Source organism: Notechis scutatus, chromosome Z (assembly GCF_049901735.1).
Source record: "Notechis scutatus isolate UNSWTSFEM ecotype Mainland chromosome Z, rNotScu1.2, whole genome shotgun sequence".
Classification (NCBI taxonomy): Eukaryota; Metazoa; Chordata; class Lepidosauria; order Squamata; family Elapidae; genus Notechis; species Notechis scutatus.
Genome location: NC_142025.1, coordinates 140,170,685 through 140,188,031, shown reverse-complemented (window position 1 = coordinate 140,188,031; position 17,347 = coordinate 140,170,685). Strand labels below are relative to the sequence as shown.

The 17,347-nt window shown below is 34.6% G+C and overlaps 1 protein-coding gene across 3 annotated transcripts; it reads right to left on the bottom strand.

Moving 5' to 3' along the window:
* Positions 1-350: 350 nt before the first annotated feature.
* On the bottom strand, positions 351-16,958 carry LOC113429326 (vomeronasal type-2 receptor 26-like). 3 transcript variants are annotated; one of them, XM_087945354.1, is made up of 6 exons: positions 16,702-16,958; positions 15,585-15,876; positions 11,540-12,403; positions 5,175-5,396; positions 2,326-2,452; positions 351-1,413 (listed from the first exon to the last, which is right to left on the bottom strand). In XM_087945354.1, the coding sequence occupies exons 1-6, from the start codon at positions 16,770-16,772 to the stop codon at positions 512-514; spliced, it is 2,478 nt and encodes an 825-aa protein (XP_087801480.1). In that variant the 5' UTR covers positions 16,773-16,958; the 3' UTR covers positions 351-511. The 3 variants fall into 3 exon arrangements, with proteins under 3 accessions (XP_087801480.1, XP_087801481.1, XP_087801482.1); XM_087945355.1 differs by lacking the exon at positions 11,540-12,403; XM_087945356.1 differs by lacking the exon at positions 351-1,413 and having other exon boundaries at positions 2,342-2,423.
* Positions 16,959-17,347: the final 389 nt, after the last annotated feature.

Here is a 17,347-nt window from a genome sequence, read left to right as displayed (position 1 = left end):
TTTGAATTGGGATGCTGCAACTATTATAAACACAGGTGGTCAAATGCCCAAATTTTGATCATGTAACCATGGGGATGCAGTATAACAGTGTGAAGGCTGGTGCTTGGTCACTTTTTCACTGTAACCATTGTAACTTTGAATGGCTATTAAATGAATAGTGATAAATGGATAGTCATAGGTTGACGGCTACCTGTAAAATCATTCTGTACAATACAAATTGTGGTAAAATGTTTTCTATGAATTTTATTATCATTGTTACCACCCAAACTTTATATTAATATTATGAACTGAAAAAAGGTCTCTTGGAAGGGGAAAAATGACTTTGAAGATACCTGTTGATTACTTTTCCAGGTTTCTTCAGAATCAATGGGTTCCAAATGAAATACATACTTTTAACAACTTAATTAATATAAATGTTAGGAAAAATATTCAGCACAATTTCCATTATAAAATACACATAAATATGGAATTCCATCTGCAAGGAAGATTACAGTTACATTCTTGGGCACTTTTAACTACTTCTCTTTTTTCTTATCTGCTTGTTATTCAACTCTGGCCTTAGAACTATAATGTAGCATTTGGGGAAAAAGATACAGATCAGCAGCCCAGCACTTGAGGCTAACATTGAGAAGATCTCCACAGCTATGGTGTATTTCCCCTTGGTGCTCAGATAGGTTGGGATGAAGGATATCCAAACACTGCAGAAGATCAACATACTGAAGGTGATAAACCTGGCTTCATTAAAAGTATCTGGTAATTTCCTTGCAAAGAAAGCTACTATAAAACTAGTAATTGCCAAGAAGCCCATATAACACCTTGCCGAGTAAAACAAAATCAATGACCCTTCCTTACATTGTAGGACAATTTTTCCATTCCCTGAGTGCAGGTCAGCATCTGGGACAGGAGGAGAGATGGACAGCCATATAATGCAAATCCCAGTCTGAATTAAGAAGCCAGATAAAACAAAAGCATAGCCCAATCTTTTCCCAATCCATTGGCTCATCCTGCTTCCTGGCTTGGTTGCCATGAAAGCCAGGACCACAGTAATAGTCTTGGCCAGAATACAGGAAATAGCGACAGAGAAGATGATGCTGAAACCAGTTTGACGGAGAATGCATGCCACCTTACTGGGCTGACCGATGAATACTAATGTATACAGGAAGCAAAGCAAAAGGGTGACAAGAAGAATATAGGTGAGATCCCGATTGCTGGCTTTGATGATGGGAGTGTTGTGATGCATCAAAAATGTTCTTAGTATCAGAAATGTGATCGCGGAACAGAAAAGAGCCAAACAGGCTAAAATGATCCCCAAAGGTTCTTTATATGACAAGAAACTTATATCTTTGGGAACACATGAATCCTGCTTTTGGTTGGGATAATTTTCATCTGTGCAATCATAACAGTCACTCATATCTGAAATGGAAAGGATGTATTATCAAACTCATATGGATTCATAAATCTTTATAGTCTTTATAATATTATATATTACATTATGCTTTACTCCAAATAGGAAATAAATGTCTTAGTTATGGCCAGGTCTATGAAAACAGATATGCATCTCTTATGCATCAGATATGAACAATTACAATAACATAATTATTATACTTCTATTTGAAAGCACCATGCAAAAATATTGGCCATGTCTTATATAAATTATTTTAGGGAATGGAATCATGTCTGTTAGATATTATATCTATGCAATAAAGCAGGTCTCAATATTTTTTCCAGTTTAACCTTAATGCCTACCTAAACAAATACAGTTTATAAAGCCTCACGAAAAGGAGGAGGAGGAAGCTGCTTTACATATTTACAAAATTGATTTTACAAATTGACAAACAGAAAATAGGTGTGTGTGTGTGTGTGTGTGTGTGTGTGTGTGTGTGTGTGTGATTAATATATAATGAATATCTTTCTGGAAGGAACAGCATGACAATAATATTCTACTAAGGCCAGGATGATGAGATTTTACACGTTTCCAAAATTGGCTTTACAAATTGTCAAATAGGAAATGGGACAGCTTGCCTCCAGAAATCATGAGTGTTCCATCCATCACTGGATGTTTTTAAGAAGAGACTAGACACTTATCTGAAATAGTATAGGTTCTCCTACTTGAGCAGGGGTCTGGATTAGAAGACCTCCAAGGTCTTTTCCATTTCATTTATTCATTCATTCAAATAAGTGTGTGTGTGTGTGTGTGTGTGTGTGTGTGTGTGTGTGTGTGTTGTACATATATCTATGTATGGCACATGCATACATGCATATACACTCATGTATAAATAATGTACACGCAATACATCTTTATGGAAGCAACAGAATTATCCTTACCCTCCATTTCTGTAATTTTCCCTTCTGGACATGGGTTACAAGAGTAGCAGCAGAATGGCTTACCCTCTATGACTTGCTTACTAGAACCTGGGAAACAGCTTGGCGTACAGAGAGAAACGGGCTGTGACTAGCTTGTAAAGAAACAAACCAACAACATAAATTATGGTCTTAAAACTGATACCCTTAGAAATATGTCTTTTGGTGGGGGGGCTTTTCCTTCTGTGTAATATATCTGTAATACATCCATGGGTATATTCTTCTTGAAATATTGAACTGCCTCATAAAATCTATGGATTAGATTTTCAAATATTTTTATAATGTAACATAATAAAGAGTTTCTTTTGTTATTTTGCTGTCCTTAACAGACTATGTCATATGCTCATTGATCTTACTCATTGTAAGATCAATTTCAATTTTCAAGAATCATAACAGTTTTTTTTTAAAAAAGGTATCCAACTTCAGTAATATACATGAATATGATTTAGAAAGGATTCCTTTTAAAGGACATGTAATAGTAAAAGTACTATAATATTCACAAGTGGACTCAGAGTCAAAAGAACAATTGTGTCTGCATAAAAAGGAATAGAAATATTAATTGTCTCTTGTCTACTCCAAGAGATACAATTTTCAGATAACAGAAAAAGGATCCTCCCATTTTATTCTGATGTGATTATAACTGTGATTGGTTGAGTAATGACATTTTAAGAAGCACATTAACAAATGGCCAGAGGAAGATAAATTGAATACAGGTTGCACAACTAGCAACATTCAAGAATCTTCCCAGTTCTGGAACACCTCTCTAAACTGGCTGCTAAACAGAAAGGAGATTTTTTTTTTCTCCTGCTGACAATCTGCTGATTTTGCTGCCAGAGTAGTTTTTTTAGCAGTCCGGCTCTATGGTTTTGAATGAGAGCATTTAGGAATGACCAAATATTTCTTTCAGATGACCAAGGACCCACCCTAGATAAGAAATATCAAAGATTACAATTCCTAGTGGGAATTACAGAAAACCAGGTCATCCATTTTTTTCCTTTTGGGAGAACATTTTCTTGAGCATGAATGGGTATTAACTTTTTAAAGCTTTTGTTTTGCTTTGTTTCTTATCTCTAAAAGTTTACTGGCTGGTTGAATGTATACTTATTTTAACCCCCTAGTGGATTTTATTTATTTATTTTTTTCCCTTTGTTCTTGTTGCCTTTTTTGAATATCCTTTGTTTTGTGTAAAGAAAAATATGCCCTGGAGTAGTGGAAGGATTTGGATTTGCTTTATATCTATACTGGATTTTCACTACATTTTGGAGATTATTTTTTTCAAAAATCTTTTTTATTCTGGAGTGAAACATCTAAAACATTCTTGCTACTTCTATTTTGAGGAATATTCTCCCTGTCTCTCCATTGCCAAGTTACTCCAGAGCAACAAAGTATCAGATTACATTATTACCATTTAATAATATGCAAATCCAAGTTGAAAACTTTTTTAAAGAGTTTGATGAAACAATAATGCTTGCAAAAAATGTTCAAATGCAAGTAATTGGAGTTAAATTAGATTCACAAAAGCAATTTGATTTGAAAATAGATTCAGTGAAGGAGATTGAAAGAGATATAGATGTTATAAACATAGAATTGTATGAGGGGATTATGCATACCTTCTGAAGTTCAGATTTCCATTATTTTATAGTATCAGAAAACTGACTGAATGCTCAAATGAAAAAGATTGGAGAATGGATTTATTATACTCAACTTGAAAACAACTTCAGTTGGACTCTTGGGGGAAGATAGGTTGACAATGGAGACTGGATCTACTATATTTAATTAGACAATAATTGATAAAATATTGAATCCAAAGCAAATCAGAATTAACCTTTGAGATGATTGGGGACATATAAGAAGCCAAGATAAACTTCTTACCAGTTGAACACCAGCTGGATAACAGAGGGACTTGATATATTACTTTTGACCTTCTTGTTTCTTTGTTGTTCTATTGTTAACAATTTTGGTCATTAATATAGTAGATAGATGTCAGGTTAATAATTTGTAGATAGAATTAGAACTTTGAAACTTTTTTGGCCTGTTTCACAAGGTGTGGGAAACTAATATTATTGCAATATATCCAGTATTCAACTACTTGGGATAATATGTGTAGATGTGTTTATGGGGTTTTTTTTAAACATACTTTTAAAATATTTTGTTCTTTGGTTTTTTCTTTCTCCTTGTTAATTTTCTTTTTTCTGGTGTTTTTTTTTGGGGGGGGGGGGAGATTTGTATTTAACTTTAAAAAAATGAAAATAATTGTTTAAAAAAGAATCCTACCAGTTCTATTATCTGTTTATTATTGATTCTGATTTCTTTTTACATTTTGAAACTAATGAATAAAACAAATTCTTTTATTCCTTTCTTGTTTAGTGGGATAAATCAGAGAACCTAAACCCCTCTAGGTTTTTTTTCTAAAGGTTTGAAGAGTGTTCACATATTCCTGGTATTAGTCAACCTTGGTATTATTAATTGTCAGCCCTAGTTGTATGTAGAAATATATTCAGTAAGAAAATTATTATACATTGTTGGCTTTGAAATAATGCCTATTTTGTCCAAATCTGTATATTTCATCTTAGGAAAATGTGATTTTTAACTTACTAGATTTTTAACTTACTAGATTTAACTCTACTTAATAATGAACTTAACACATCTACTAGAGAGCAGTTATGATATATTATATTGATGAATAAGACCAAAGTTCCATAACAAGCTATCTTGCATCTCTTTCATAATTCAACCAGATTTAAAATAATGGTTAAGATTCAGTGATCACACAGGGAACAAAGATTACCAAGTAATCAATTCCTGGAACCTACCTGGTTAAACCAGCTACTCCATATTATGGCATCTTTCTTGATGATTAACATTTTGTCTGGAGTAGAATATGGATCTATCCGTCCTATTTTCACTACTGTCTGGTTTTCAGAAAAAATAAAATTGATTACATCAAATCCAGCTATTAAATTCCCATCTTCATCAAATGTCATCTTTTCTTCATTATTGTCATTAAATGTGGAATGTCTCAAGAAATTACAAAGCTACAATGCAATAAAAAGAGAAATATATTATAAATGCTGCATATGAAAAGTGTTCTGCACATCAAATGATTCTGGGCTCTTTAAAATATGTGCATTTAAATAACTCAAAATATATTTATTACTTAAATTAATTAAATTAAAGCAACATCCAGGATGGCGACGATGACAGCTGCCTCAGTGAAATGCTCTCTAATAGTTTTTTTATTCTTTATTATTCTCTGCAATTCACTACGGATTTCATACTCACGAGACCATCTGCTAAGAATTTGACAATTTTTCTTTAAGGAGCAGCTTTCTGATTCCTCATCCCTCCCCGTTCGCAAATGCAGAGAAATTCTAACTAATTCCCTGTTGCTATGGATTACAACAAACAAAGGAAAGAAGAGGCAGTGCCGAAAAAGGAGATGAGGTAAAAGAGCAGGAATTTTAAATAGACTAAGGAATGAGGGGGGGGGACCCTCTCCATTCAATTTTTCTGACTAATTTACGCTCACTTGCTAACAAGATGGATGAAATACTCCTTTTAAATCGATACAATTCTGATTTCTGCAACTTAGCAATTCTTTGTTTCACTGAAACCTAACAATGCAGAAATTCATGATGACAACAGCATATACATCCCAGGATTTCAGATATTTACATCAGACACAATTGAAGAGACATCAGGTAAAATGAAGAGTGGAGGATTATGTTTATATATCAACAACAGCTGGTCTCAGGATATAACTATAATATATAAATTCTGTAATGAAAATTAGAGTCTTTACATATCAACTGCAAACCATATTATTCTCCATGTGAGTTCTCCTCATTTCTCCTAATTGATATGTATGTTCCTCCACAAGCTTGTGTAAGCAAGGCATTAGGAACTCTAGCTGATCAGATTATGGAGGCTTAAGCCAAACACCCAGATTCCCTTCCCACCATTTTAGGGTATTTCAATCAAGCAAATTTAAGGAAAGAGCTCCCAAAATATTTCCAGCATGTAAATTGTCCCACCAGAAGCAAAAATACTTTAGATTACTGCTACACAACAGTAAAAGATGCTTAGAGGTTTTTACCACGATTCACCTTGTACCTGCCTACAGACAAAGACTTAAAACCATGAAGCCAATAATTAAAACAGTGAGGACTTGGTCTGATGAGGCAAAGCTGAAGCTCCAGGCTTGCCTTGATTGCATTGATTGGAATGTTTTTGAAGATACCTCTGCAGACCTAGATGAGCTCACAGATACTGTAACATCATATGTCAGCTTCTGCGAAGACTTATGTGTACCAACAAGGAACCTGCAAATATATAGTAACAATAAACCTTGGTTCACAGCTAAACTTAAGCAGTTACATCGTTCCAAAGAGGAAGCCTACAGAAAAGGTGACAGAATGCTATGTAATCAGGCCAGAAACATATTAACAAGAGAGATCAGAGCAGCAAAAAGAAGCTACTCTGAAAAGTTAAGGAATCAGTTCTCAACAAATGAACCAGCAAACATGTGGAAAACTATTAAAAACATCACTGGCTACAGCAAACCTCCTTCCCAGGCAGAAGGACAACAACAGCAACTAGCAATTACCTGAAGTTGTTTTACTGCAAGTTTGAAAGAAAACTACAGCCACCTATCTCCACAACCCCAATCTCAAACACACCAACAACAGCCAAGCTTCCTACAATTGACCCCAACCCACCTCTGGTGATCACAGAACAAGATGTGCAAGATCTATTTCACAGATAAAGCACCAGGGCCAGACAAGATAACTCCTTCTTGCTTAAAAGTCTGTGCTGACCAACTGGCCCCCATCTTCACCCGAATCTTCAATAAATCACGAGAGATGTGCTATGTTCCTTCTTGCTTCAAACACTACTATCTACTATCATCCCAGTGCCAAAGAAGCCTCCATCAGGGAACTGAACGACTACAGACCAGTTGCTCTAACATCCATAGTGATGAAAACCTTTGAAATGCTAGTGCTGTCCCATCTGAAAACCATCACAGATCCGCTGTTAGATCCCATGCAGTTTGCATAGCGAGCAAATAGATCAACAGATGATGCTGTTATTGTGGCTCTGCACTACATCCTACAACACCTTGAATCTCCAAATACCTATGCAATGGTCCTCTTTGTAGACTTCAGTTCAGCATTCAATGCCATCATTCCAGACATTCTTCTAACTAAATTAAACCAGCTAGCGGTACCTGAACACACTTGTAAATGGATCATAAGCTTCCTAACAGACAGGAAGCAGCAGGTGAAGCTAGGCAAAACTCACATCTGATACCTGTAAAATTAGCACAGGGGCACCACTTTTCTTCTCCTTATATACCAATGATTGCATTTCAAACAATCTGTCTGTTAAAATACAGAAGTTTGCAGAAGATACAACAGAGATTGGTCTCATTTGAGACAATGATGAATCTGCATACAGACTGTACAGCTTGTACAGCTTGCCTCGTGGTATAACCAGAACAATGTGGAACTGAACACACTCAGAACCGTAAAAATGGTGGTAGACTTTAGGAGAAACCCTCCCATAGTACCACCTCTTACAATACTAGATAACACAATATCAAGAGTAGAGAACTTCAACTTTCTAGGTTATATCATATTACAAGACCTAAAATGGACACCTAACATCAAAAACATCATCAAAAAGCACAACAAAGAATGTTCTTTCTGCGCCAACTCAGAAAGCTCAAACTGCCCAAGCAGCTGCTGATACAGTTCTACACAGCAATTATTGAGTCTGTCATCTGCACCTCTATAACTGTCTGGTTGGTTCTGCAACCCAACAAGACAGTCACAGACTTCAGAGAGTAATTAGAACTGGATAAAAAACTATTACTACCAACCAGCCTTCCATCAACGACCTGTACACTGCACAAGTCAAAAAGAGGGCTGTGAAAATATTTACAGACCCCTCATATCCTGGACATAAACTGTTTCAACTCCTACCCTCAAAATGACGCTATAGAGCACTGCACATCAGAACAACTGGACACAAGGAGAGTTTTTTCCTGAACACCATCACTCTGCTAAACAAATAATTTCCTCAACACTGTCCATCTATTTACAAAGTCTGCACTCCTATTCCTATTAATCTTCTCATCACTCCTTTTTTTTAAATCAAGTTTTTTTATTTCAATCTACACATACACAACAATACATTAACAGTGTGGCATCAATATATCATACATTTTAGTATAGGCCAACTTAATACCAATCACATCTCTTAGTATTCACATTAAATCATAATCATTCATTGCTTATTTTCAACATTTCAATACCCTCTCCTAATGCCAGCCACCATATCATATCTAGTAATTTCATTATTCAATTTCCACCCTAATTTAGATTTTTTTAAAATAAAAAATTCTCATTTGGCAAGCAGTATGGTTCCAGGTTTCACATTTCAATACAAACATGACCATAGTTACCTATACATTTTATTTATTCAATTTCATATCAATTATCCTTATTAGTATTAAATATTAAACGTATCTTATCCAATTCCAATTCATGTCATAACTTATTTCATTTTCCTTAAGATATTCTCATATATTATTTTCCAATATTATCTAAAATTCTCATCCCATTTCTATGTTCATTTCCCATGTTACTTTTTCTGTCACATTTGCAATTTTATCCTCGTTTTATTAATTCAAAATTGTCCCTCTGTTTAATAATTTGAGCTAGCCACCTTCATTCTACCTTAATACCAGCCTCCCTATTTACTATAAAACACAAATATATACATACATACATACGTGTGTGTGTGTGTGTGTGTGTGTGTGTGTCAGATTCCACATTACATTTTCTCAATCACCTTATAAATCATCTATACATTACATATGTATTAATCTAATCAATTAATTATAGCAACTGATATTAATCTTTCCATAATAGTTCTCATTTCAACATTTCCCCCTTTTCTTATACATCGCTAATCATCAATTAATATATTATATATTAATATAATATATTATATATAATATAATATAATCATCAAATAATATATTCTTATTATAAATTCCCAATTCCATATTTATTTCATTAAATTCCATGTCTAATGTAGTGATAATCCTTTAATAGAAAGAGAGGAGAAGAAAGAGAAACTAAGAAAGAAAAAAATATATCAGTTACAGTACATACTTATCTATTTTAAGCACTTATTCCTATATATCACAACATATTACTGTGTGGAATCCCCTTACCTATCCTTTTTTTCACCCATTACTCTCACTCTTTTAACAATGTAATTTATTTTCATCCTTGTTTGCTTCCTGTTTCTCTTTATTTTTTGGACCTTTCTCTTAATTCCCTTTTCCTCCATTCTTATTCCCCTCCATTTCTCATTCCAATTATTAAGTTTTTCTCCCTCCCTCTTTCAATTTTTCTGTTGTACTTCCCTTTTCTGCCTTTTTCCCTCTCCTTTTTTTTTCATTTTCTGAACCATTCTTCCTTTTATTATCACATCAGACCACAATTTTTTTAATTTTAATTCCTTTTTCCGACTGCTTAAATAATTGTTGTTCCCTTTGTTCTTCAAAGCTGGCTTCTTCTTTGTTAAACTCCTCCCCTTCTGGGTTACTTTGTTGTTCTACAAGCTGACTTGCCATTTCTAATTTCTGTAATACATAATTACACATTTCAAGGTTGATTTTCATCATTTCCCTTATGTCTTGCAAGTCCAATTTTATTTCAACAAATAATTCCTCCATTGTATCTTCTCCTTTTTTCCCTTTCTTTCCTCTTCCTTAATAGATGATGTATTCAATCCCAAAGTCCAGTATATTATTTCAGCCAGTGTCTTTTAAGTTTATTTTCAAAAATCAATGTCCTTAAGTCTTTGTTCCAGGTCTTCTAGTTGGCCCTTTCCCAATTGTTTCCCACAGTCATCAGGTGGTTCTTTGACAATATTTTTGAATATCTTCCCCTTTGTAATATTCTAATATCACTTTCCAGGGTCTTAATGGAGTTTCTTTTACTCTCTTTTAAATTCCAAAGTCCAATTTCTTAGAAAGACCAAGCACTTTTTTTAAAGAGTCACTGAAAACTTTCCTGTACCATCAGGTGGCACGCTTGAGTCTTCTCCACCATCCACTCCTTCCTTAACTTTAACTTTCTTTGTAAAGTATAGTACTTTTATTAAATTCGCTAATTTCAATCATTAGCTATTATTTCTTTTCTTTTCAACACACTCAATTTTAGCATTTAGTTGTGCCCTTTAAGTGCCAATAATCCAATAGTTGTCCAGTTTAATTTCTAAAATGTTGTTCTGTTCAAATATTTTCCTTTAAATTTTCTCCTCCAAGTTAATCCAATACAATAATTCAAAACAATTTTATAAAATCCAATTTCCTTCTCACTTTCTCTGGTCACTGCTTCCACACCACTTTCCTCCAATATAGTCCTTTAGTTTTTAATACAGGGTACCTCAAAATCCATGTATTTTGCCTGATTCACACTCTGCTTGCTGCTTCTCCACTCCAGCACAGTCTTAATTTTCCAGGCTGTTCTTCGTCTCTGTGGTGGTCGTTTTAGGACCACCACCACACTTTGCCTTTGGAAGGGGTTTTCTTGTCAGGGAGGGGAGTTGTGGTTCCCCTCAACCCTACAAGTGATTCCCCCTTTCTTTACCACCCTTCCAGAGTGGTTCTGGTCTCAATCTTCTTATCACTCCTGATCACCCATCCCCTCCCACTTGTGATCATATGACTGTAACTTTGTCGCTTGTATCCTTACGATTTATATTGACTGTTTCCTAGTATGATTTGATTGCTTAGTGTGCCCTATGACAATTATTAAGTGGTATATCTTATGATTCTTGACTCTTGATAAATGTATCTTTTCTCTTATGTACAATGAGAGCATTTGTAACAAGACAAATTCCTTGTGTGTCCAATCACACTTGGCCAAAAAAGAACTCTATTCTATTCTATTCTATTTCATAGTTTCCAATTCTTGCTAATAGAACCACTAATAGTAAAAACAATTAGTTCTTTATATTAAGAACAAAAAGGAAGCATAGAGACCAATAGTGGAAATTGCAAGATTGCATTAAATTGAAATAATTTCATGAGATGGAAAAGAAAAGGAAGTCACTGTCAGGTTTCTCAGTTGACACAAGGACTTATACGCTATATTACCTGCCAAAATGGTTGGTTATGAATCTGTAGACCACTATCCACCAGTGCTTTGTGTTTGAATCCAGATGCAAACATGGCATGTAAAGCATAGGCTATGGCATAGACAGCATTGTAGATACTATAGCTGTAGCCAGACATAGACATTTCAAAAAAGGAGGCAGGGACTCTCTCCAGTTTCTCCTGCCCAGTGCAAATGTTCTCTTCTTCTTCATGGATAAATGTACCTAAAAACTGGCAGTTGAAGACCTGCTCCCAAAAGCCTTTGAAAAAGCCATCTCCTTTTGTAGTGGAAGGACTTCGACTCTTAATAAACTGCTGAAATCCGGACACATCATTGGAATGAAATGCAAAGCCTAAAGCTCCATGGAAAATTCCTAAATCCCAATACCTCTGATATCCAAAGGAAACCATTTCCATTTGGGCAGTGAAGATCCATAGTTTTCCTAGGGGTTTTCTATATTTACTGTCTACATCTTCATCTGATAGATAAGATGCAAATCTAAACAATCCCATGGAATGAGATTCACCATAGGCAAGTATTACTGTAACCTTACTGCTGATCACAGTGTCATAAATCTTCTCCCCTTTATGCAACATCTCAAACACATCACTAATAAAAGTTACAACAGGGATTTTTTGTACAAATGCAACACACACACCCTTCTGAGAAAACATGGGAAGTACAGTTTGCGCAAATCTTTCTCCATTCTCATTATCCATAACCATCATTCCAATCCATATCCACCTGAAGTGCAGAAGCAGAGCCAGAATCCCCTTATACTGAAGCTCCTCCTTAGGAACCATTTGGTAGAAAAGAAGACCAGAAGATTTATCTTTCATCACTGGAGTGGGACTATAGGTGAGCTAAAGAGATCCATAAAGAAGAAATATGTCAAAGAATAATCCAAGTATTTTTACTCCAGACTATGCTAATAATAAAAAATGAAGTAACTATCAAACAATTGCAAAAAGTATTATCAAAGATTATATGACAGGAGGAAAAAAAATAAGGGGATATACAAGATTTTACAGGATGTCAAAAAAAGAAAAAGTAGATTAAAGGTATTTAATCTCAAATTGTACTTTGCTGCAGGTTATTTTATTTGGATGAAGTAATGGATATTGTTAAGAAATAATAGAATGTTAGAGCTGGATGTTCACAATCTTAGGATTCGGTTACATAGTTTTTTATGGAATGACAAAGTGGACATGAATGTAGATTTTAGAATAGAATAGAATAGAATAGAATAGAATAGAATAGAATAGAATAGAATAGAATAGAATAGAATAGAATAGAATAGAATAGAATAGAATTCTTGTATTGGCCATGTGTGATTAGACACACAAGGAATTTGTCTTGGTGCAAATGCTCTCTGTATACATAAAAGTTCAATATTGACCAATATTTAAAGTTGACTCAACCTTCCGAGGTTGGTAAAATGAGGACCCAGAATATTAGGGGCAATATGCTGACTCTGTAAATGCTTGGTGAGTGCTGTAAAGCACTATGAAGAGGTATATAAGTCTAAGTATGCTCTTTAGAAGGCCAGATCTTGAAGATGAAACTCAAACACAAATGAGAAGGAAGGACTCACTGGAGAAGAGCCTAACGTTGGGAAAGATTGAGGGCAAAAGAAGAAGGGGACGGCAGAGAATGAGGTGGCTGGATGGAATCACTGAAGCAGTCAGCGTGAGCTTCAATGGACTCTGGGGGGTGGTAGAGGACAGAAAGGCCTGGAGGAACATTGTCCAGGGGTTGCGATGGGTCAGACATGACTTTGCAACTAACAACTATTGCTATTGATTAGTTTTTATGCCACCCATCTTCCCTACAAGCTGACTTTAGATTATTGGATGCCAAAAATTGGAAAATTAATGAAAAGCTACAGTGAAAAACTGAATTAACTGAAATATTCAGAAATGGTAAAGCTGCCCAGTCTGGTCAGCAAAAAAAATAAAGATTTCTTTTTTGAAGGACTGTAAACACCACATGAACTTTTTGTTGAAGGAGGAAAAGACTGAATTGATTCTTGGATTTCAAAGAATATAAATAGGCAATGAGGATGAGGAAAAAATAAGTTGGTAATTATTGAAAAGAAGGCATAATTGAATATTTTCTTTTTATTCCCTTCCTTTTTTAATATCTCAATCATTTATTTTGTTTTATATACTTTAAATACTTTTTAAAAAGAGAGAATAACCTAATGTTAATCATTATGTACATTTTCTACTTATTCATCTAAGTACTTTTTCATCATTCTTTTGTTTTTGACACATATTGAAGAGCAGGGTGAGAAAGCATGTTCATTGTATTTTTCATCAGTACAGCTTTTCAGTGTATAATTTGTTTGCTGTAGTCAAGATATAGGATGACTGTCTGAAGTGACTGTCTGAAGGGCTTCCTTATTTAGCACAGGGTGTAATAGCTCCATAAGAGCTTCCCAACCATAGTTGCCACATACTTTTAAGTAGCAGTTGGGAGTCTTGGTTAAATCTTGGCCTTAAACCTGACCAAAACATATCTAAATAATAGGCAAAATTGTCTGTTTCTTCAGAAATAGCTAGTACAAATTCATCCCAGATCACAGCTATATACCATATCCCAGACACCTCAGCCTTCTTTCCTCAGACCTTATATAAGCCTCTTGACTTGTGATTACTACAAATGTCATATAAGATATATCTGATTTTCTTTGGCAGGGTAACACATAGACAGGGCAAATGTTAGGGGTGGAATCTATTTTCATTAGCAAAGCTGTTGAAAAGGGTTCTCATGGCATTTTCATTAACAAGATTTTAGATCATGGTAGGAATGCCACTAATAGCAAACTATATCATAATAAGCTGGATAAACACACTCAGAATTACCTTTAAAAACTATATGTTGAACCAATGGAGTCTTGTGGGGATCCGTCTCAGAGCCAGTATTTTGAAGATTTTGTGCTGAGATTTCAAAGTGGAATGGCATTGTCTCAGGGGTGGGATTCTACCAGTTCACACCTATTCACTACAACCAGTTGTTAACATTCTAAGCAGAATGTTAGAACCAGTTGTTAGAAGAAATTACTGGTCTAATCCTGTAAGGAAAGCAGGAAGGAAACATTCTGGTGTTGCTTACAGAAACTGCCTCTCTATTAACCCTGATTACATTCTTGGCAGGACTAGACTTCCTGTCTCTGGAACTTCTCTGGAGGTTTTTTCCTCTCCTTTACTGGTACTTTGCTTGTGTGGAGTGACCATTCAAAGTTACAATGGCACTGAAAAGAGTGACTTATGACCATTTTTCACACTTACAACTGTTGCAGCATCCCCACAGTCATGAGAGGCCAGGCGAGGAGATGCATGCCTCAATGTGAGTGATATTGAGTTGGCCATGCCCAGCCAATAACATGACCACCAAGCCATGTCCACCCAGTTACATGACCACCAAGCCATGCCCACTACCTAAGCCACACCCACAGAACCAGTTGTTAAAAAATTTGAATCTTACCCCTGCATTGTCTCCTTCCTAGAGCTGAGAGAAAGTGACAGGCCCAGGACTCGAACTCAAGGTCTTCCAATTTCTAACTTGATGCCTTAATAATTTCACCAGACTGGCTCTCAATTAGTGATGGAATGAACAATTATGAAAACTAGCAATCATTAAATAATTTGAAAAATATAAAAACTTAAACACTAATATGAGTCATTTTTGTTGGCCCCATAAAAGTATTTTCTAAATGTGGATTTTGGAATTTTTTATGAAGGAATTTAATTATTATCCAACAGCATAATATTTAATATAAAATATCCTCTGTCTATTTCCTGACTAATTTTTCCCAAGTCAAAATAAAAATCTGATAGTTGTTATGTTTTTAGGAAAAGAAATGTTATGGTGGATACTAAATATAATCAACACAATTTCACCAAGTCTGGATTTGGTGAGCGTGTAATCTCAAATGTCAGGTTGAATATAATAGGTCACTCAGTTACTCAGAATCCAAAGTTATATCCAATGGAACAGAGAAAAAGTAAAGAAACGAGAATCCTCAGAAGCATTTCCTACCTGGGGAATCTTGTAGATCTCTAGCAGAATCCTCATGCTAAGAGAAGTTAGGGAATCCAGTCCACCAATCACTGCAATCAGCTTCTTCTCCATGTTGCAACCATAGTTTGGAAAGAAATTCTCCAATGTATACAAAAGGAGCATAGTGGAATGATAGGTCCATTTTCCACTATAGTAATTGTCAAAAATTTGGAATCCCAAAGTGATATTGGGAAGTATTTGAGGATTGTCATTAATCTTCTTTACTGCAAAGGCCAAAGCCAGAATATGTTGATAATGCTTCGGAAGCATTCTGGAATAAATATTGTATTGCGAATCAAAGAAAGAATTCACACAACATACTCAATATTTTCTTTAGATTATGATTTGCTACATCATATTCATTCTGTAATATTTTATGGTATTTACTACATCATATTTTTAGGTACAATATTTAACCTAAAGTACCATATATATTTTAATAGAGCTTATAATTATTTATAATTACTTTTCTGGAAGACACATTTAAATAAGGTTTAAGTATAGCAAAAAAATGAAAGAATGAAAAAATCTCCTCTTTTAAGAAAAATATTTGCTTGCAATTATAAGTTTAAGGAGGAGGATAGTACTACAAAATAAACTAATTGAATCTAATATATTCTACCATCTATGCAGGAAAAAACAGATCTGTTTGAAACAAGAGTAACTGAAAATTATAGCAAAATGAATAAAACAAGAAGTTGCAAAAGAATCATGAAGGAAATTCCTGTGATATAGTAATATGAAATATAATCTACAATGGCTAATCCACTTTAATAAAACAGATACTTTTTATAAAATATTATTTTAATATGTTTTAAGGGTCTACATGTGACACCAAAACTAATTACAGGCCTCTTTGCCTAATAAAACTGCTAGAGAAGTAAATTTTATTAAAATTACATTCAGAAGAATTAAGCATAGTGTTTGCACTATGTAAATGCTACAGTTAATGCTATGCATACAATTTATCAACTCTACATAAAGACCCCTAAATTTCATTATTACACTAGCATTGTTTCTGCAGTGTAAGGTGGAACATCAGTGTTCACTGCAAAATTATCATAATTACAATAACAAATGAAAATGGATTCCTTACATAAACTCTTCAGGCACTGTGGGTGGAGGTTTTTTTTTGGAAATCTTTGGCATAAGAGAGGAAAACACCATGAGAGACTATGCCACCAATGAGGAAGTCCCCATCTTGATGATATTCATGAACTGGGTGCTCCAGATACTCAACACTGCATTTCACAGTGGGAGCTCCATATGGCATATATGATAAAAGGATTAACAGCATTAACCCTGTTTCTGACATCCTAAACTTAAAGTAGGAAAATCCCTCCCTGCAAGTTTTCTTTTTTCTATCTAGCCATGGTCACTGGAATACTTGGAAAATCATTGAAGAAGTTTACAAAGTCTTCTGATCAATTTAAATCTCTAAATACTAAATATTTGGGACCATATTAATACATGCATGCCTGTCTCTTATCCTTATCACTCCTTCAAATACTGGAATAGACATTGTGTTTATACCATAATTCTCTAATGAAATAATGCACCTAACTGTTATTCATGACTGACAACACACTGCTGTGCCAGATTAGCTAATTGCAAATATTATTAAATGGAAAATGGAATTGCTATCATTTCAAAGCTAGAATTCCTTATGGAATTGTTAAAGAAAACATGTTTATCATGTCTTAACAAATGTTTTTATTGTAACCTCTTGAGAAAGATATGAT

What these genes read in the sequence shown, in the direction of transcription:
- LOC113429326 (XM_087945354.1), bottom strand. Translation starts at nt 16,772, where the DNA reads ATGGTGTTTTCCTCTCTTATGCCAAAGATTTCCAAAAAAAAACCTCCA. An exon ending in ACAGTGCCTGAAGAGTTTAT is followed by an intron (nt 15,877 to 16,701) that starts GTAAGGAATCCA and finishes TATTTATTCCAG; the next exon opens with AATGCTTCCGAAGCATTATC. An exon ending in AGATCTACAAGATTCCCCAG is followed by an intron (nt 12,404 to 15,584) that starts GTAGGAAATGCT and finishes GGATCTCTTTAG; the next exon opens with CTCACCTATAGTCCCACTCC.